Source organism: Sus scrofa, chromosome 5 (assembly GCF_054392235.1).
Source record: "Sus scrofa isolate SSC_HxYL_T2T_F1_AM1 chromosome 5, Sscrofa_HxYL_maternal_Yorkshire_Landrace_v2.0, whole genome shotgun sequence".
NCBI classification, from domain to species: Eukaryota; Metazoa; Chordata; class Mammalia; order Artiodactyla; family Suidae; genus Sus; species Sus scrofa.
This window is the reverse complement of record NC_139387.1, coordinates 10,556,400-10,577,875: the sequence shown is the minus strand read 5'-3', so window position 1 is coordinate 10,577,875 and position 21,476 is coordinate 10,556,400. Positions and strand designations below refer to the sequence as shown.

General features: G+C 54.7%; 1 protein-coding gene across 3 annotated transcripts; it reads right to left on the bottom strand.

Moving 5' to 3' along the window:
* Positions 1–423: 423 nt before the first annotated feature.
* SSTR3 (somatostatin receptor 3) lies at positions 424–11,114 on the bottom strand. 3 transcript variants are annotated; one of them, XM_085024727.1, is made up of 3 exons: positions 10,435–11,114; positions 5,796–5,909; positions 424–5,169 (listed from the first exon to the last, which is right to left on the bottom strand). In XM_085024727.1, the coding sequence occupies exon 3, from the start codon at positions 5,132–5,134 to the stop codon at positions 3,869–3,871; it is 1,266 nt and encodes a 421-aa protein (XP_084880853.1). In that variant the 5' UTR covers positions 5,135–5,169; positions 5,796–5,909; positions 10,435–11,114; the 3' UTR covers positions 424–3,868.
* Positions 11,115–21,476: the final 10,362 nt, after the last annotated feature.

The window sequence follows — 21,476 nt, the reverse complement described above, 5'->3', positions numbered from 1 at the left end:
TGGGGCCTTGGCCTCCCCTACCCCAGGCCCTGCAGACTCCCTGCTCCTTCCGCTGGTACTGATGTTGACGCATGAAGTCCTGGTCCAGAGCCTGGTGGCCATGGGCTGTTGCCTGGCAACAGCCTCTGAGAGACAAGTTCAAGGTAAGGTCTTGGGGCTGAGCAACTTGGATGTCTGGAGAAGGAATCAGGCAGGAGAGACGTCACCACTCCTTCCTGCCTTCTCAGGCGCACAGCCCCAGAACCTCCCCTTGGCCCACACTCCTTGTGGTTCCCATAACCCACAGATGCCAGCCCCCAACTCCCATATAGCTCCTTCCGTCCCCGATCCTCCCCGCATTCATTCAAGGTCACCACACTGCAAAAAAAATCCAAAGTCTAGAGTCACGGCGTGAAAGTTTCCCCCTGAAATTATGAAATGGAATTTCCCCCATTCATTCATTTATTCCAAATAGTCATATGAAGGGCCTATAGCCCTGCCAAGCCCTGGGAACACGGATGCCTGAGGCACTGTCCCTTCCGTGAACGACAAAGCTAACAGGACACTACTCCCGCCCCCAGGCATGCACATGAGCATGACACAACCTGAAGGGCTGTGGGATCCAGAGAGGGGACCCTGACCCAGGCCCTACTCCCATGCAACCTCGTATGCCAACAGTTCCTCTGTTCCCACCCTGTGCACACCTGCCACAGAGGTGGCAGATACTTGGTGTCACACCCCAATACACATTCACTCGTGGATATGGCTGAGATGCCCTGAGCACCTACTATGTGCCCTGCACTGTGTTTACATGCCCTCCCTCATTCCACTATTGTTGCTGCCTGGCTCATCTCTCCTTGCCATTGATACTCTGTCCCTGACCCAACCCCTACCTCACTGGTCAGGCCAAACTGTCCATCACAGTGTCCCACCTTCTCTTTGGCTGAAAAAATGAGCACCAGACCCATACCTGGCCAATCACAGCATTCTATCAACCGGTCTTTGGTGATTGGCTCAAGGGACCACCATGTGACCCAGTTGGGGCCAATCAGCTCTCTTCCATGAGATCTGATATTTGGACACAAGAAGAGAATCTTTCTACTGCTTTTGGATCATGATCAGCAAGGATGCAGGTTAAGGCTTGTCAGGAGCATCTTCCCTGACTCCTGGGACCACGACTCTGGGAGGCTGTACACAAGGGGGCCTGGGCAGGATAGAAGAAGCATCCTGACAGAGGAGGATGCTCCTACATGCCCCCACCCACGCACACCGATCTAAAAACACAGCGCTGGGCAGACGCATGGACCTCAGCCTGTTGTCATGTGTCACCATCTTTATTGGCAAGACCTAGAGTCAGATTTCCGTAAAGAAGGGGCCTCCCAGCCACCCTTGTAGAACAGGCTCCCTTGCCCCAGGAGTCAGGAAGGCAGGGCTGGCCAGGAAGTCAGGGCATGCCGGAATGGCAGGGACCCTCTTCCCTCAGAGCCCCAGATCCTCCTCAGGGCAACCCCGGACCAAGGTAGAGACTTCCAGCCTCCAACCTCCACACAAGCTCTGGTTTGATAAACTTCCTTTTCCCTGAAGGGGGTTTCAGTCTCCCCTAAGCCCTGCCTCCCTGAGTTGGTCTCTGATCCCCAACTCCCCCTTCCTCATGTCCCATAGTGTCCTCACCCCCAAGGGCTGGAGACAGAGAGGTGGCTTGATGAAGGAGAAGGAGGTCAAGGCCAAGCCTGGCAGGGGGCCGGCTCCACTTTATGATCAGTTCCCCCACCACCACCCACTGCAGTGCACATGGCAGTTCACCTCAAATGACTCATCTTCTTCCCAAATCCCAGGGGCCAGGCAGGCTGGGACACCCCCTTCCGTTTTATGATGGGGAACCTGAGGCTTGGTGAGGTCAAGGCTGGACAGGATCCGGAGGTGAGTTGAAGGTCTAGGTCTCCCAACCTGAGGTTCACATCCCTTTCCTGAGGACCCCCTACCCTCTGTGGGGTCCGGGGTTGGAGGCTTTAGCCAGAAGTACCACCTTCCCCAGGACCAGTCTCACCATGGCTCTAAGGGGTCATCTCTGGGAGAAGTCCAGGCCACCCAGGCCTCACCTTGGACCATGACCTCTCCCTCTGGTGTCCCTCCAGCCTCCTCTAGTCTGGTCTTCCTTGGGCCTTCCCGACCTTCCTCTGGGTCAGGCAGAGGACAAGCAGGCCTGCTCCCTGCCAAGGTGGCTCCACTCCTCCCACCCTCTCTGGGGAGTCAGGCCCTGCTTCTCAGCTCCGCCCCCAGGCTTCCATCAAGGCCCTTCTTGCCAGCAGCACTGCTGGCCCTCAAGGGGGCCTGGCTTCAAAGCTTTCGGAGCCTTCGCTTCTCCACCCGATGGCATCCTTTCCTTGCGTCTGATCAGGACAGGCACCGGCAACCCTGGTTTCATTGATGTTGCAATTGGGCTCGGCCCAGAGGGACCAAGGCCAGCTCCAAGGTCAGGGAACAGATCTGCCTTCCGCCTCGTCCTCTTCCTTCTCCCTTCTCTCCCCCCTTCCTCGTCTTCTCTCCTTCCCCCTTCCTCTCCCTCCTCCTCATCTGCCTTCTCCTCTCAGCCCTGCGGAGACACTCGGCTTTGCCCTGCTTGGTCTGCCTGGGCCAAGTTCCTGCCTCAGTCACTCAGGTGGAGCAGGGAGGGTTTCTCTGGTGAGGAGGCTCCCAGCCCTCGAGGACCCAGGGACCCCCACAGCCACAGGACACAAAGTGAGCTGCTGTGAAGACTGGGTAGCTGTCCCCAACAGAGTCTGAGCTAGGCTTATGCAATTGGGGGGGGGGTCCCTCTATTTTTTTTTGTTTTTTGTTTTTTTTTTTTTTTGGTCTTTTTAGGGCTGCACCCGTGGCACATGGAGGTTCCCAGGCTAGGGGTCAAGTTGAAGCTGTAGCCTCCAGCCTACACCACAGCCGCAGCAATGCCAGATCCAAGCCACATCTGTGACCTAAGCTGCAGCTCACAGATCCTGAACCTACTGAGCAGGGCCAGGGATCAAACCTGCATCATCAGCGGATACTAGTCAGGTTCTTAACCCACCGAGCCACAGTGGGAACTCCTGGGGGGGGCGTCCCTCTTTAAGAAAAAGAACACAAAATTACAAGTACAAAATTAGACTCCAGGCCTCAGAAGGGCCCCAGTCATCAGGGACCCTGAAGCTGGACTTAATTAGCTCCCTGGAAAATCCACCTTTTCTCCTGCTGTCCAGAAACACAGGAGTCCTGGCACTGACCACCGGGGCCAAGAGAGCCTGGAGGTTATTGGGTTGTTCGGGAGGTGAGGCCTGAGGTCCAGAAAGGAGAAGAGCTGGGCCATGGCCTTGCAGCAAGACGGGGGAGAGCTGACGTGGGGCCTGGGCAGTCTTGCACCCCTCCTCCCCACCAGGTAAGACTTTCTCCTGGGGGGCTACCCTACAGCTCCCTGCCAATGTGCGCCCCAACTCCCTCTTTTGTGAACCTGAGTCTGAGCCCAGGAAATCCAGGCCTTGGTTTATCCCTTTGAGGCCCAAGATTCAGGCTGATCCACCAGGAGGCTCTGTCTTGGAAGGGGAAGGCCGGTTGGCACCTGCCCCCTTAACCAGCTCCACCCAGAAAGATCAGCCCAGCAGCGATGCCCCTCCAGATTTCTCAGCTGAGAAGCTCATCTAGGCAGATACCCCCTATCCCTGAGTCATAGAGGAAAACACAAGGCCCAGAGAGGGGAAGTGACCTATCTGAGCTCACACAGCAAGTCTCAGCAGCAAGGGGATCAGAGCCCAGGCCTCCAAACATCCTATCATGGGCCCCTGGTGCCTCGGGTGGCATGCTCTATGTGCACCCGCAGTCTTTGCCCTGTCTTCAGGTGACCCCGGCCCTCCGCAGGCTCCTAGAGATAGCTGATGTGCAGTGGGCCTGACTTGTCCCCAGCCGAGGGTTCTTGGGGTAGGAACTGATGCTCCTTGGTGGCAGTGCCACTGGGTGGCCTCTCCTGCCCGCTGGGACCAGGCTGTGTGATCTGGATGACACGGCCATTCATCTCTTTCCGTTCCCCCTGGTTCCCTGCCCCCCCCTTCTCATGCTCCCCTCCGTCCTCTTCCTCCTCCTCCGTCTTCTCTGGAGGGCCCACGGGAGGCTCCTGGTTGCGCACGCGGCGGGAGGGCCGCAGCAGGACCCTGCGGAAGCCCTGCTTGAAGCGGTAGGAGAGAAAGCCATAGAGGATGGGGTTGGCGCAGCTGTTGGCATAGGGCAGTGCCACCACCAGGAAGTAGAGGCCGAAGAAGGCAGGCTCCTCGGGCAGAGGGCACACCACATTGATGATGTTGAGCACATAGAAGGGCATCCAGCAGAGGACGAAGAGCGCCACCACGGCCACCACCATGCGCGTGACCCTGCGCTCAGACGGCTGCCGCCGCTGGCACGAGGGTGCCCGCACCCGCCGCCCAGCTGAGCGCACCTTGACCACGATGAGCAGGTAGCAGAGGCAGATGACCAGCAGCGGCCCAAAGAAGCCCAGCGCAGCCGTGTAGATGATAAAGCCGGCCCGCCAGGCTGCTGCCGGCTCGGGCCACTGCATGTGGCAGGTGCTCATGCCACGGGGCACCCCGGAGAAGACCACCACGGGCAGCACCACCACGGCTGAGGCCACCCAGACGGCCGCACTGACCATGCGGGCCACGGGCGCCGTGCGCCAGCGGGCTGAGCGGGTGGGATGCACCACCGCCAGGTAGCGGTCCACGCTCATGACGGTGAGGCAGAAGATGCTGGTGAACTGGTTGATGCCGTCCACGGCCATGACCAGGCGGCACATGAGGGAGCCGAAGGGCCAGTAGGACAGGGCGTTCTGGGCGGCCAGGAAGGGCAGCCCCAGCATGAAGAGCTCATCGGCCAGCGCCAGGTTGAGGATGTAGATGCTGGTGACGGACGGGCTGGCCGTCTGCCGCAGGACCACGTAGATGACCAGCGAGTTGCCCAGCAGGCCCACCACACACACCACCAGGTAGACCAGGGGAATCAGAATGCCACGGACAGCCAGCCCGGCCGCACTCGGCGCCGAGGACCCGTTTCCAAGGACAGCATCCAGAGACCAGGCTGAGGAGGCGTTCCCGGGTTCCGAGGTTGTGGGCACGAGGGAAGGATAACCAGGGGTGTCCATGGCCGGGGGACGGCGGTCAGCAGTCAGCTACTGGCCTGGAAGAGGGAGGGCATAGCTTGGTCGTGGCAGGGGATGGCTCTCTCTCGCTAGCCCCCTCCCCCGTCACACTGAACGTGGAGACTTCCTGGGTGCCTGGCCAGTGTGTGACATGTCCCAGCACATTCTGCAACGGCCAGCAAGGGGGGCCGGCAGATAGCCCCACTTCTCAGATGAGAAAACTGAGTCTCAGAGAGGGGCAGTGACTACTCTAACACGTAACAGGGGTGTGACACGGGGCTTGGGTTTGCTGGCCTCCCAAGAGCTGGAACCAGTACTGGCCTGGTCTGTGCCCAGGGCGAGTGCGCCACAAATGTCCACATTTGTGTGAGGGGGTCATTCAGTCAGCTGAGGACAGCATAAGCCCTTTCCTCCATACCAGCACTTGTCAAACTTTTGTTTTTGTCTTGTTTTCAGAAGCACCTGCCGCACATGGAAGCCCCCAGACCAGAAATCAAATCCAAGCCGCATCTGTAAATTATGCTGTAGTCGCGGCGATGCCAGATCCTTAACCCACCGTGCCGGGCTGGGGATCTAACTGGCAACACCGCAGAGGCAAGCCAGATCATTACACCCCCCCCACTGTGCCACAGGGGGAGCTCTTATGTTATCAAAGATTGCTTACCTTGTCTGCCTAGGACTGCCCAGCTGCCAGAGCCCCAAGTGGATCCCTTGGTTTTTTTGTTTGTTTGTTTTGCCTTTTCTAGGACCGCTCCCGCGGAATTTGGAGGTTCCCAGGCTAGGGGTGGAATTGGAGCTGTAGCCACCAGCCTACGCCAGAGCCACAGCTATGCAGGATCCGAGCCACGTCTGCAACCTACACTGTAGCTCATGGCAACACCAGAGCCTTAACCCACTGAGCAAGGCCAAGGATTAAACCTGCAACCTCATGGTTCCTAGTTGGATTCGTTAACCACTGTGCCACAACGGGAACTCCGTGGATCCCATGTTTTAACTTTGATAAATTAAAATCCTGAGCCCCAGCGTGATGGTACTGGGGGGGGGTGTGCTTTGGGAGGGGTGACTAGGTCACGAGGGTGGGGCCCTCACGAATGGGAATAGCCCCCTTCTCAAGGGGACCTCAGAGAACCCCCTTGTCCCTTCTGCCACACAAGAAGACAGCAAGAAAACAGCCATCTATAAACAGGGAAGCAGGCCCTCGCCAGACACTGAATCTGCTGGCAACTCGATCATGGACTTCCCAGCCGCAAGAGTGGTCAGGGACAAAATTCTGTTGTTTCTAAGCCACCCAGTCTATGGTATCCTGTTTCAGCAACCCCAACAGACTAAGATACCTCCCAACAGGGTCCAGCTGTCCCATTTGAAAAAGCACTATTATGTTAGGGAGTTCCCTTTGCGGCTCAGCGGGTTAAGAACCTGACATAGTGTCTGTGAGGAGGTGGGTTCGATCCCTGGCCTCGCTCAGTGGGTTAAGGATCCAGCATTGCTGCAAGCTGCAGCATGCAGATGCGCCTGGGATCTGGCGTGGCTGTGGCGTAGGCTGACAGCTCCAGCTCCAATTTGACCCCTAGCCTTGGGTGCAGCCCTAAAAAGAAACAAAACAAAACACAACACAAGCAACAACAACAACAAAATACACACACACATGCAAAAAAAAAACACTGCTTAACCTTGAACCTGGGTGTCCAGATAAACTTCAGAGGGGCCATAAATCCCTTAATGTGTCCTTATTTTTTCTGGCAGAGCCCAACACGTCCACCAGATTCCTCGGATTCCCAACGGAGTCCCCTCCCATGCAAATCAAAGCCCTTGAGGGCCCTTTGGGCCTGGCTCAGCCCACTGTACCCCCACCAAAGCACTGCCCAGGATGACTGGCTGTGAACCTGGGAGGTGGGCGGCTGGGGCCCCTTCTGCTCCCGAGGCTGGACCGGTGGTGGAGAAACTCATAAGAGGCTGGAGATCAGTAGAGAATAGCCACCTCCGCTGTCCCCCGCCCCGCACCCCCCCGCCCCTGTCCCCGCCCCCGCCCCCATCCCAGCACCGTGCTGGTGGGGTGGGCTCCCTCGAAAAGAGGACATGAGGTGGGTCTTGAAGCGTGAGTAAGAGCTTGCCCGGCACCGTGGGAACCAGCACCCCACTCACGCCGTGAGCACCTACTTCCCACACCCCCGTGTGTTATGAGGAGCCAGGATTTCTCCCGGCTGCCCTGCTAGTCCTGACCCTCCTTAAGCCTGGAGATGCTCGTCTTCAGCTCCGGCCCCTCCCTCATCCCTGTCCTTCAAGCACAAGTTCTGCATCAGTGTTGGAGGCCCCCAGGGCATCAGGGAAGCTTGGGGGGACACATGGAATGCAAAGAGCTCTCTGCAGAGGACTCGCCGATAGTGGGGGTTCAGGCGCTGCTGGGAGAGGCTCCCTGCCTCAGGATTTGCCAGCCTCCTGCAGCAGGACTTGCCGGCTCCGTGGAGACCCAGGTAGAGGCCGAGGCTGAAAGCTGGAGCCTTTTCTGGGGCCTGGACCTCCTCCCCTCTTTCCCAATGAACACCCTCTGCCCCCGCCGCGCGGCTTCTCCAATTCCCTGGCTGCTCTGACTCTCTCTAGAGAAATGCCAAGGGAGAACAAGGTCTCGGCGGAGCCGTCCTCGAGTGTCCTCCTCCCCACCCCATGCAGGACCTGAAAAGCCTCCAGGGGGGGCATCTCCCTGTCTGGACACCACTTTTCAGATGCGAAGCTCCTGGAAAGGGGAGGCACCAGGGCAAACACCCCTGGTGGGTGCCTGGCTGCTTCTGCCCAATGACCTGGGGCTTCCAAGGGCTCCGAGTGCTGGGTGGGGAGATGCCAAGAATGGCAAAGAACCCCTTGGCCCTGGCTCCTCGTGATGGTTCCCCAGGCTGGCCAGGCTCCGAGCACCCCCTCTCTGCTCCTCCAAGCCTGAAAAGCCTTCAACCTGCCCTCACCCCAGGCACTAAAGGAGGGCCAGTGTGGACAGTGGGCTCAAAGGATCCTCTCAGGGCTGCCAGCCCCTGGTCACCGAGCCCCGACTTCCAGGTTTCAGGCTAAGTAGTGACATGCTGCATCCATTAGCGCTGTCCCCACAGTACAGACAGGGAACAAAACTGAGGCCAGGGGCTCTGGTCACACAGCTAGGAAGGGGCAAAGCTGGGAGGATTTTTAAAGCCACCCCCTCCCCATTTCCCAGGCCAGCAGACTGAGGCCAGGCCTGGAGAAGACACTTGTCTAAACGCCATAGCTGGTCACTGCACCTGCATCCAGCCTGCCTATTCAGAGCTCTTCTCACTGCTCCTTAGGCCTTTGAACTATGAGGATCATGGAGTCAAATCTATAGACACTTAGAGACCCCAAAGTAGAATTTTAGAATCTTAGAACTGAGTTGTAGAGTTTTAGCCTCTGTGTCTTGGGATCAGAGAAGGTATGAATTCTGGAATGCTGGAACCAGCTCTTCTGAGACCCGGGATTGTGAATCTGGGGCCTTAGTATCCAGACTTCCCCGGAGAGCCCCACGTCACCCAGCCACCCGCCTTGCCTCCCCGAGAGTGGGTGTAGGCCCTCTGTACAGCTTCCCCCCCAGATGGCCAATCACGACCCAGCGCTGGAGGAGGTGGGGGGAGCGCCAGGCTCCCAGGAGAGGAGCAGAGAGCCAGGCCAACCTAATTTCCAGGCTGCAGGGACAGAAGCCCTCGGGGGAGCCTGAGGGTGAGCTCTGAGGGCGGCCCCTCCTGCCCCGGCACACACATGTGTGCACACACGCACACAAACCCACACACAGGCACACGTGCTAACACACATGGCCTTGGCGAGAACACAGTGTCCCAGCCAGGCCCTGCCTTTGTGCAAGAGAATGAAAGAGCCCCTCCCAGAGCCCCTGTCCCTCCAAGACTCCCTGCCTCCAGTCTTATCGGAGCCCATCTTCCCTGCCAAAGTTTAACGGGCTGGAGTGCCAGCAGCAAGGAAATTACAGCTTTCCAGGGGTGTAAGTCAGACCTGCAATTTAGATGCCGCCTTTTCTTTAAGGAGCCGGAGTGTGGTGCCTGATCTGGTTCATCCTTTGGAGAGGAGGGCTCTTTTCTTTCTCCCTGTCTGGTTTATCTTTGGCATTAGCTTCCCCGAAAGCCGGGGGTGGACTCCTCAGAGGACTCTCCCAGAGGGAACAGGGGTCCAGAGAAGGTGAGGGGCTTCCCTGAGCCCCCCAGCAATTCAGGACGGGCCCTGAATTGCTCTCCGTTTGTCTCCCACCCCACCCCCTCAAAAGTGCTGGCTTTGGGAACGCAGGACTCTGAGTTATTTATTTCTGTAAGCCCAGCACCTGACAGAGCACCCAGGCCCTCTGCAAATGAGTGAGCAACCAAGTAGTTGGGCGAGTAGAATTTGGAGCGAGGTGGGGAGCTGCTCCTGGGCGTCAGGAGATCCTCGCCCAGCCCGGGAGGGCGGGGAGGAAGTTGCAGCTCAGAGAGGTTCATGAAGCTGTACCAGGTCACACAGCTGGTGAGTGGGGGGCCAGAAGTTGAACCCAGTTCTGTCCATTCCTCAACCATCAGTATCTCCTGGCCCCACGGGCCTCCCAGAAGGCCTCGGACAGAGAAATCAAAGACTGGGACAGCCCTGGACGATGCAGCCTAAGAGTCCCAGCTGGCTCTATGGTCTGCTTGCTCTCTGCTCCCCTGGGCCTGCCCCCGCCCCCACCCCTGGGAAGAGGCCCAGATTATCAGTGCCAACTGCCTCACTCCCACCTCAGACCTGGGGTCTGACCCTCAGGAACACACCCCACCAGCCCACAGACCCTAGGTTGGGGGTTTGGGTTCTGACACCCAGCAATGACGCCGAATTGCTGTGTGACCTTGGGCAACTCACTTGCCATCTCTGGACCTCAGTTTCCTCCTCTTGAAATGAACTCAAGCATACCCACCACCCAGGGCTGTTGTAAAGATTAAAATGGGAATATGCCAAGCACAGCACCCAGCACGGAGGGGGAGCTCAGAAAGGCTGGCACGTGAACCAAGGAGGCTAAATGCCGTGATGCATCTGGTTTTGTCCAGCTCTGACACTCTGCTGTTATGTGATTCCAAGATTCTAGATCTGTGGCACGAGATTCCAAAATTAATGCCGCCCCCCCCACCGCCCCCCACTGTCCCCCTGCCATACTCCAAGTCACAAGAAGCCCTCCTTCTCCCCTGGGCTTTCCCATCCTCTCCCAGCCCCCAGCCCCAGCCTCCCAAGTTCCCCCTGGGCAGAGGGTAAGCTCCGGCACCCCACCCTCCGGGACCCCATCCAGGCCCCAGCCTCCTTACCTGCCCACAGGGTGAGGGCTCCCTTCCTTGCTGCCAGGCCGGCTATCATTCTGCTGCCCTCTCTCCCTGCCCAGTCCCTGGGCGTGCCCGTGCACCCCCTGGCCGGGTTCCCCACACAATGCCCACTTCTAGACTGCTCACGGGACCGGGCCCCTTCCTAGGCCCGTGGCAGCCACATCTGCCCACAGAGCCGCTCCCATCTGGTCTCTGGCACTGACTTCCCACCGGCGCCTGGTGCGTCACCCCCCATCTCCAGGACACGTCCTGGTGGGGATGGGGGGGAGGCAGGGACAGGAATGGAGGGTCTGCAAGCGGGAGCCTGGAGCGGGGATGGAGGGAGAAGGCTCCCAAGGAAAAGAAGAGAAATGGGGAACAGGGGACTCTAAGAAACCAATAGGAATAGAGGGGAAAGAGGGGTGGGTCGGAGGTGGAGAGAGAGGGAGAGACAGAGAGAAGACGGCGAGTAGGTGGAAAGCCAGAATGAGGGGGAGTGATGAGAAATGCCTGACAGGAGGAGAGAAAGAGGAGGAAAGAGCAAGAGAAGGGCCGAGAGGGAGGGATGCAGAGAGATGCAGGGAGAGCGCGCAGGGGAGGAGGGAGGGGAAGGAGGGGGTGGCAGGGAGAGTGACAGAGAAGGATTGTGCCACAGATGGTGACATGGAGAGCCAGGGAAGGAGGGAGCCGGAGTAGGGGTGCGGGAGGGGCCGGGAGGCGGGACCTGGAGGCGGGGCCGGAGCGCAGGTGCGGGCGAGGGAGGAGGGGCGGCAGGTTAGGGGAGGAGGCTTGGGGGGTGCGGGCAGACCCTGTTACCGGGGAGATTTCAGCCACCCACGCTGGCCTTGGCTCCCGCAGGGGGTTGGAGACGAGAGTGTGGTACTCAGGGAAGCTGGGGACTGAGAGCCAGGGGCCGGATGCTTCCCAGGCCAGCAAGGTATATATCCTCCTCCCCCGGCCAGGGCGACAGCTGGGCCCCAAGGCCGGGGCCCTGAGGAGGGCTGGGGGTATGGGGTGAGCCCTGGGAGGGGAGCCCACAGTCCTATAGTCGGTGGGTGAGTCCAGAGCCTGGTCGAGTCGGAGGAGCCCCAGGCAGGGTGACCAATAGAAGGACAGAGTAAAGAATGACACTTTCAGGCTTCAGGGGCCAAGAGGCAAAATCAAAGCTGCTGTACAGGAGAGCACAAATGTCCACTATTTATAACAAAATTCAGATATAAAAAAACATTGGCCAAACTTCAAAGGTCATATTAACAGTGGAGGACTGCTTGGAAATACAGATATACCACTGAGAAGAGTGGAACTGCGTTTTTTTGGAGGGGATAACGTTTTCCTTAATTGGAGTTCAAAGTTAGCATTTCCTTTCATCAAACGGACGGCAAATGGTCTGGCAGGCTTAGCTGGCAGGCTGTACAGAAACAGGCGGTGAGCCAGGCTTGCCTCCTAGGCCCGATTTGCCGACCCCCTGGTCTTAGATGTTTGGTCTGGAGCCTGAGCAAAGGCCTGGCTGGCCCTGGATCCCGTGCCCCAGCTTGTGCTGACTGGCCATGGGACCACGGGTAAATTGTCCCCTCTCTGAGCCTCAGTTTTCTCGTCTGGATCATGGGGACAGTGGCTTAGATCATTCTTAATTTCCTCTTTCATTATAAGCATTATACGCCCCTAAGGATCCGTTAGCAATGACAGTTGTCACGAAGCCCTCATCCTGAACCAACTGCTTCCCATACGGCACCAGGCTCCATGGCCACCCCACGGCCTATGGTGAGCAGTGTTAGGGTACCTGGTTTCCAGATGCGGCTGCCGGGGCTCAGAGAAGGCAAGCAGTTTGCTCAGATCACACAGCTGGTGAATGGAGCGGCAGGACGGCTACGTGCCCAAGGTGAGCCCTTCAGTACCTTGCGCACCTGAGCGCCCTGACCCTTTCTCAGGAGGCAAGGGGAGGAGGGAACAGCCAGGAAGGGACGGTCGGCTGTGTCTGCCTGGTGTTCCGTGGGGGCTCACAGGCCCACCCGTGTCTCTCCTATCAGACCTTGGCCTCCTTGAAACTAGGATCGTGTCTCCACCCTCAGACTGGAAGGCTCCCCAAGACCGATGATGAGCCCCTGCCATCACACAGGTCCTTTTCCAGGAGCTGGGGCCCAGGCTCCTCCCACCCCTGAGAGCCAGCCCAGGGCCTTCTCCTCTCCCCCTGCCTCACAATGCCTGGGCCAAAGCTGACCACACAGGGGGTCGGGGACGCAGCTACTGTCCCCTCAAATAAGACCAGACAAAAGCCCAAACATCTTTCCAGCCCAGCCCATGGGGCTTCGTCACAGAGTCCCACCCTCTGGTTGGTCAGCCCCTGCTGGCTTCTGCTAGGGTCGAACCTCAGTTTCTCTCCTTACTGGCTGTGTGACCTTGGATATGTGACTCAACCTCTCTGAGCCTCAGTCCCTCGTCTTCAACACCTACTGCATAGCCTTGCTGAGAATGAGAGCGGTAACCTCTTTACCCAGCAGCTGTTCCCAGGGACACCTCCTGTAGTCAGGGAAGATGGGCTAGCAGGCAGGGCAGGTGAGCTTGAGCCCCTGATCTGCTTCCATTAAGCAGCATGACTTTGTGAAAACTCCTCTGTAAACTTTCTTCTTCAGGATAAGCAGTGGCCCCCTTCCCACCCTGCCCCGAAGCTTCCTGGGAAGGTCAAATACCCTTCCGTTTGTCCCCGCTCCTCCCCGTACCAAGCCTTTTTGCTTTTCTGTTGAATTCTCATCTTTCTAACCGGTCCACGGCTCTCCATCCACCCAAGTCTCTCTTCTGAGCCAAACCACATTGACCTCTTGTTGGTCCCCCTGCTTCTGCCCCCACCCCCTCTTCAGCAAGAAAAAAGAGTCCGTTAAAAACAAGTTATGCCAGGCAGTTCCCGTTGTGGCTCAGCAGTAATGAACCCCAAATAGTATCCATGAGGATGCGAGTTTGATCCCTGGCCTCCATCAATGGGTTAAGGATACGGTATTGCCATGAGCTGTGGTGTAGATCGCACATGCAGCTCGGATCCTGCACGGCTGTGGCTGTGGTGTATGCTGGCTACAGCTCCAGTTCGACCCTAGCCTGAGGACTTCCATATGCGGCGGGTGCAGCCCTAAAAAGACAAAAAAAAAAAAAAAAAAAAAAAAAAGTTACGCTTGCCCCTTAAGAGCATCCTAGAGCTACCTGCTGCTGTAGAATGAAACCCACAGCCCCACCCGGGCCCAGTACTCATGTAAACTGCCTCTGCCTGCTCCTATTCCCATTCCCCTTACCTTTCTATTTTAAGGCTGTGGTCTTCAGGCTGAACCTCACTCATGCCCCAGGCCCTTTGCACGGACTATTCCCTAAGCCTCTGTTTAGGCTTCAATAGATTTAGGGCGTCAGCTGCTCAAGGAAGTCCTCTCTGAAGACTTTTCATTCGCTGATGCTCCCTCCACTGGGATCCCTTTTTATCTATAATGCAATTTTTTTTTTTTCAGCCATGCCACGGCATGCGGATGTCCCCAGGCCAGGGATATCGAACCCGCACCACAGCAGTGACAACCCTGGATCCTTAACCAGCTGAGCCACCAGCGAACCCCTGTAATGGAATTATGTTTTATTTGCTTTCATCAAAGTACTGTTTGCAAGTACACTTTAAAAACCAATAGTGCTAGAAACAGATCATGGCCAAGAGCAGACTTGGGGTTGGTGGGGCGGGAGGAGGGAAAGGGACGGAATGGGATGGATTGGCATTTGGGGGGCAGTTTGCAGGGGTGCAAACTGTTGTATTTGGAATGGATGGGATCCTACTGTGCAGCTAAGGGGAGTATGTGTGATTGGATCACTTTTTTGTACAACAGAGCTTGACGAAACACTATAAATCAAATGTACTTAAAACAACAACAAAACCTAAAGTGCTAAAAAGACTTGTAACAGCAAAAATTAGGAGTCCTCCCATAGCGCTGACCCACTCTGTATCTCTGAAGCAATTCCACCCTCTCAGCTATTTCTCTTTTATTTATCTCCATCTTGCTAAATACCGGTTTAGTTTTCCATCGCTTGAATCCCCAGTGTTACCCATCACCTGCAGGCTTCCTATTACGGTAAAGGAGGACCTCAGATTTCTTACACACGCCGGTCCCTTTTCCCCATCCGCTCAAAATATTTTCTGTTAAATACATATTCAGTGATTCCATTATTAATGCAATGTAAATATTATTTCCTGCTCAGTCAGGAGTTAAGAAGCGCCTCATTTTTTCATTTGCTTGGTTTTATTTTTTTAATCTTAGTTTCCTTGAACTAAGTATTTCCATACACTCCTGCAGCTTCATAAAAACTTGAAATGGAATTTCCAGGGTCTAATCTCAGAATTTGTTCTTGGAGCCTTTTAAGTTCCTCCTACCTGTCCCAGCTCTCCCAACACCTGTGCACAGCTGACACCCTGGGATTCTCTCTCCATTTTTTTGTTTGTTTGTTTGCTTTTAGAGGGCTGCACCTGCGGCATATGGAAGTTCCCAGGCTAGGGTTCAAATCAGAGCTACAGCTGCGACCTACACCACAGACACAGCAACACGGGATCCGAGCCACATCTGCAACCTACACCACAGCTCACAGCAATGCTGGATCCTTAACCCACTGAATGAGGCCAGGGATCAAACCCGAATCTTCATGGAGAATTGTCAGGTTCATTTGCACTGAGCTGCAGTGGGAACTCCCTTCCTTCAACCTTTTCCTGTGTTCAATTCTGTTTCTTGAATTCCATGCCTTCCTCTTTAATGGTTCACTCCATTATTTTGTTGGCATACATCCTCTAGTAACTCCCTGAGAAAGGATGCAGGTTTGAAAATCATTTAATTCTCCTCTCACACTTGTTGACAGCTTGGCTGGGTTTAGGATTCTAGGTTGTAAATCTCGACTTTGACTCAGATGGTGGAAGGCATCTGTTCGTGTCTCTAGCTTCCAGTCTTATTCATATTTTCAATCCTGTGTGTATACTTTTACATAGCTTTTTGCATTATTTGAGAAGTCTCTAGGATCTTTGATTTATCCCTAAATTTCTGAAATTTTATAATGCTTGGGCACTATTCCCCCCCCCCAACACCAAGTAGAAAGTTTGGGGTACTCAGTGAATTGTCCTTTGGGTTTTTGTTTGGGGGAGGGTTGATTTTTTTCTATGGTGGCACCTGTTGCATATGGAAATTCCTAGGTCACAGGCTGCATCCGAGCCACATCTGCTACGTATGCCACAGCTGCAACAACGCCAGATTCTTTAGCCCACTATGCCGGGCCAGGGATTGAACCTGCACCTCTGCAGCGATCGGAGCTGCTTCAGTGAGATTCTTAACCCCCTGCACTATGGCAGGAACTCCTCAGTGAACTGTTTTGATCTGAAGATTTGTGTTCTGTTCAAGCAAAGACTTTTTATTATTCCTTCTGGAATATTTATTATTTTCCACTGGCCTGCTAGATTAATCCTTTAATTTTTTGGTTATTTACTTTTAACATCTTATTCTGAGAGGTTTTTTAACTCTATTTTATCTTCCAATTCTTCTATTTTTAAAAAAATTAATCAACATTTTTTAAATTACTAAGAGCTCCTTGCTATTGCATTCTCTATTTATTTGTACATATAATATGCTTCCTTATCTCTCTAAGGAGAGCAGTGGTGGCTTCTTTTAAAGTTTTCTTCTGATCACTGCATTGTCTCTATTTCTTACTAGTTTTTTTTTTTTCCACTATTTGTTTGACTGGGTCTCTTTCACATTAGAACTTTCCTCAGGTAACTGGTCATCTTTGGTTCTCCATTCAGTTTTCAGAATGAAGCATTAAAGATTGGACTGTGGAGTTTCTGTGGTGGTGCAGCAGAAACGAATCTGACCAGGAACCATGAGGATGCCGGTTCGATCCCTGGCCTTGCTCAGTGGGTTAAGGATCTGGCGTTGCTGTGAGCTGTGGTGTAGGTCACAGACGTGGCTTGGATCTGGTGTTGCTGTGGCTGTGGCTTAGGCCAGCGGCTACAGCTCCAATTCAACCCCTAGCCTGGGAGCCTCCATATGCCGTGGGTGGGGTCCTACAAAAAAAAAAATTGGACTGGAAGCTCCATGTGGGAAAGCAGGGCTTGTAAAATAATGAACATCTCTGTAGGAACAGCTGGATGTTTTCTCAAGATGTCCAGATGTTACTAGCTGTCAACATTGGACAGGCTTTTCCCTGGGATGGTCAGAATCTGTCTGGTTTCCCGTCTGGGATGAGTGCATGCCTGGGTGCTAGCATTCCTATGCAGGGCCGGGGAAGGGGCCTGGGGTCCCCTGGTTATGTATTCAGACTTTCACTGAGTCCCCCTGTATCAGTCAGCTACTACTGTGTAACAAACAACCACAAACACTTCTGTAGTGCACAACAATAAGCATTTATTTCACTGCACATCTTCAGGGCAGCTGGGATTGGTTGATCTAGGCTGGGCTCAGCTAGGCTGATCTGCTTTGAGCTGCAGGTCTGCAGGTGAGCTGGACATCTCTGTTCCCTATTTCTTTTATACTCTCGGAAGCAGCGGGCTTACCAAAGCATGTTCTTTTGTCAGCACAGGAGAACATGGGGCAAGCACATCAAGTCTCTTCTTGTGAGGCACATGCTAACGTCCTATTGGCCAAAAGCAAGTCACATGGCCAAGGCAGCATCCGTGAAGTGGGGAAGTACACTCTTCCCCCAGAAGTGGGGGATGGAAGGAGATGTTTGGCTCAGCATAACCAAATCTACCCCATTCCCAATAATCAGTCTGGAGCCTCACTCCCACCTGCTCTGTAGCTGGTGTCCTTGGGTCCAGAACTCTCTGGTTGGATTTGCCTGCCCAGGTTAGGGAGGGATGCTTGCCTGGCTGCATAGTGCAGAGGAGAAGACCCAGGGGGTCTCATAGCTCCTTAGACGGACTTCCAAACAATCTCCCGTGTTTTCAGGATCCTGCCTTGCCACCTGCAGTGTCTGGGTCCCCTACTTTGGAGCCCTCACTGTGGTTCTGTAAGTCCAGGCTATTTGCATCTCTCCTGTTTCCAAGCCCCCACCCAACCCCGCCGACATGGAACAGCCGGCGCTTGGGTTTGTCTTTCTGGGATCTGTTCAATCATTTACCACCCCTCTCTCTGCTCTTCTTGCTTATGTGCTGCGGTTTGGGCGCACAGGTGTCTCCTGGTTTCTTTGAAGATGAGAGTTTCTGTTTCATGTTCTCTGGCTGCTTTTCAGCCAAGGGTGAGGAGGCAAAAACATCTCTACCTGGCACCCTGAGACCAGCGTCTCTTCCTTTTTCTGCTGAACACACTTCCGTGGTGTGTCGATCGAACCCCGCGGCAGGTGTTGATTTACCCAGCTGCCTCTGCCCCCGGCCTCTGAGCCCTGGGGGAGCAGACGACTGGATCTTGCACCTCCGGCTGCCAGCACCACTTGGCACAGAGGGTATTGTTTTCACATGGAAATGGAATCGAACTGAACTTCAGATTATGGGGATGGCTCCTCCTCATTTCACTTTCTCAAAGCCTTCGGAAGTTTTCTGGAACTATCCTAGATCTCGCTCTTCCTCCCCAGAACCTACCCTGTCTTGCCTCCCACATCCCATGAGGGTAGATGGCACCCCAGAGGTACCATATCTGGGGCAGTGGGGGAGTTAAAAGGATAGAGAGGCGCGGTAAAGGGGCAAAGGACAAGGTGGCAGGGACTTTGGCCCCAGAAAATGCATCGTTTCAGGATAGCAGTATATCATCTCTCAGAGGTGGATGAGCTCGGTGGGGTGGCTCTTCTGCTCCACAAGCTGTTGGCTGAGGCTGCAGTCATGTGGGGACTCGACTGGGATGGCACATCCAAGGTGGCTCATGCACAGGACTGAGGCCTTGGCGAGGATGCTGGAAGCCAGGGCTCAGCTGGGTCACCAGAAGAGTTGGGTCTCACCCTCCATTAAAGTTCATTCTTTCACCTGCTTATTCCTTTATATAAAGAGCAAACATTTATCCAGGATCCACTAGGTGCCCGGTAGTTGCTAAGATCCTGGTGACTCTACATGGTGACATCTGAGTGTCATCATTTTGTTTGTAAATGAGGAAGATCCCCCAGGCCCTCTGGTGGAGGTTGGAGTATAGGCAGGGGCTGTGGAGGCAGGGAGGCCAGCGAGGAGGCCGTAGCTACTGCCAAGGGGATGGTTAGAAGGCCTAGAGTAGGGATTCAGACTATGTGAATGGCTGCCAGGGAGTGGCAGTGGACCAGATGAGGGGGTGAGTTTAACAGATATTGGGAGTCTGAATTTTCCAGGCTTAGTAACCAGTGAATGCTGGGATGACAGAAGGGGAGATGCCAAGGGGACCCCCAGGCCTCTGCTTTGGAAGAAGCTACAAGGAGAAGCCAGGCTCTGAGACGGAGAGCCCCAAATGAGACAGGCTCATCTGGCAGGTGCTTGCCTTGCCCACCCGGGGATGATGTCACTGCAAGAAGCCAAATGTAATGCACCCAAGTCCGACCCAGCCCCGGCCTGGCACTGGGTGGATGCTTGGGAGTGGCTGCTGTCAAATGAGTGGGCTTAGCCATGTCATCGGCTCCTGCCCACAACTAACAGTTCTTCCTGTTTCAAAACCCCTCATTGACTTCCCTCGAGGTTTCTCTTTCCTACCTTAAGGGGCTGTGGTCCGCAGCCAGTTTGCAGAGCAGAAACCAGTGGCACGCCCCACATCCGATGAGTTCAGGACACAGTAATACCGTGGAAGGAATGCAGGGCTAGGAGTCCCAAGACCTTAGTTACAAATGCTGTCAATGACAGTATCAGAAGGCCTGACCACAGCAGCAAGAAACAAATAAGTGGTTTCATAGTCTCTCTAATCCCTTAACAAGGCAGCCATTGGCATTTGTTCAGCTCCAGACTAAAGTTGTGAAGAATCCAGGCCTCTTTTTTCTTTTCTTTTCTTTTTCTTTTTCTTTTTTTAAAATCTTTCTGCTCCTCCATGCTTAGTATGTTAGGTTGTATTTTCATGTTAGTGGCTTCAGGTTCATAAGAGGGTTGCTGCAGCTCCAGCTATCTCATCAGGAGTCATCAGGGAAGGAGACAGGCAGGATTAAGAGCAGGGGCGGGCTGGGTCTGTCAATTTTATGGAAGAAAACAGAGACTTTCAGAGAAGCCACCTCTCCAGCTGGCTTTCTCTTATGTCTTATTGTGGCCAGAATGGTGCAAACTTGGGATGCCAGCTGCAAAGCAGGCTGGGAAAACAAATATTTTTGTCTGCAGCTGGATACATTGCTGCTCTGCACCAAACTAAGATCCTGTTAGCAAGGAGGATGGGAGGAATGGTGGTGAGCAGCAAAGCATAGTGTCTGCCTTAATGAATCGTGTTCTAACTCCTGTGCCTCTATTTCCTTCTTTGCAAAGCAGAGCTCTTAGTACCTACGTTGGAAGGCTGCTAGGAGGATTAAATGAGATCATATGTGCTAGCTGAGACCACATAATGGGGAGAGAATTTGTTTAATGACTTTATTATTGGTATAAAGTAAGGACTGTGTCCACTGGGGTAGGTTCAGGGGAAGAGGCACAAGGCAGAGGAGACACGATTACAGGAGGAGAGAGAGAGGAGGGGCGTGGCCAGCAAGGCCACCTGCCGGAAGTGACCTGAATTTTTCCCGAGGCCGGAAGAGCAGGGAACCCAAAGAGGCCCTCCTTGACTCTGGCCCACCGGAAGGGGCTTCTCGGGGCCTTTAAACACTGAATATATTAGAGTGGGAAGTCTGATTCACACACGACTGTGTGTGTGTGTCGTGTGCGGTGTGGGGGCGTGTGGCGGTAATGGTTTTCTGGTTTGTTTCAGAAGAGAAGTAATTTTAAAAACCTAGTGACATTGTCTGCGCTGAAACTACGAAAGGCCACGGGCGTTTTCCCACTGCACTCAGTCTCCTTCCAGAGGGTGGGGCTCCGGGGAGGCCAGTGAACGGAGATCCTGCCTCAGAACTTCAGGGCTTATGGGGGCAGTGGAGGTGGCCCGGAGCTCTGGGACAGCGGAAAACAGAAACCCAAGCGTTTCATTGGCTGGGAATTGGGAGACTTTGGCGATGTCGTGGATGGGGTCTTATATCACTTTTGTCTTTTTTGGCTGCCCCGTGGCACATGGAGCTCTCAGGCCAGGGGTCAGATCTGAACTCCCGTCTCAACCTAAGCCATAGCTGCAGCAAGGCCAGATCCTTAACCCACCGTGCCAGGTCCGGGAGCGAACCCTTGACCCAGCACTCCCTAGATGCCACCAATCCCATTTTGCCACAGAGGGAGCTCCACATGTCTCTTTTTTTAATCACTTTGCTTTAGTTTTTCCAGAGGATCAGCCCCTGATGGCGTGGACTTGGGCGCACTGCAGGACCCCAGAACAGTGCCTGGCACAGAGTAGGTGTGAACACAGAGTAAGTCTGTGCTGCGTATGAATGAATTCTGGACAGAGAAGCACGATCATCCGATCATCCGCAGGACTGGAAAGTCTGGCATTCCTGAATTAGCAAACCCCGAGGTGGGACTGGTTCCCCACCAGGCACGGTGGTGCTTTAGGGATGAATTTCATAAACCCTTACAGCAGCCCTCTCTCTCTCTCTCTCTCTTTTTTTTTTTTTTTTTTTTTTTTTTGTCTTTTTTGCTTTCTCAGGGCGCTCCCGCAGCATGTGGACGTTTCCAGACTAGGGGTCTAATCGGAGCTGTAGCCACCAGCCTACGCCAGAGCCACAGCCACGCCAGATCCAAGCCGTGTCTGCAACCTACATCACAGCTCACGGCAACGCTGGATCCTTAACCCACTGAGCGAGGCCAGGGATTGAACCCGCAACCTCACAGTTCCTAGTCGCATTCGCTAACCACTGAGCCACGAGGGGAACTCCCCTATCTCCCTTTTAAAGAAACTTCCCCTGTGCTTAGTGCCCCCTGGGACCAGCACTGCTTCCTTACCCAGTTGGGACACTTTCCTGGGACCTCCAATGGTAGAGACTGTGGGTTTCTCATTGTTCAACAACCACCTTCCCAAATCCTGGCAGGGCTCTCCATTTGAGAACCAACCCCTTCC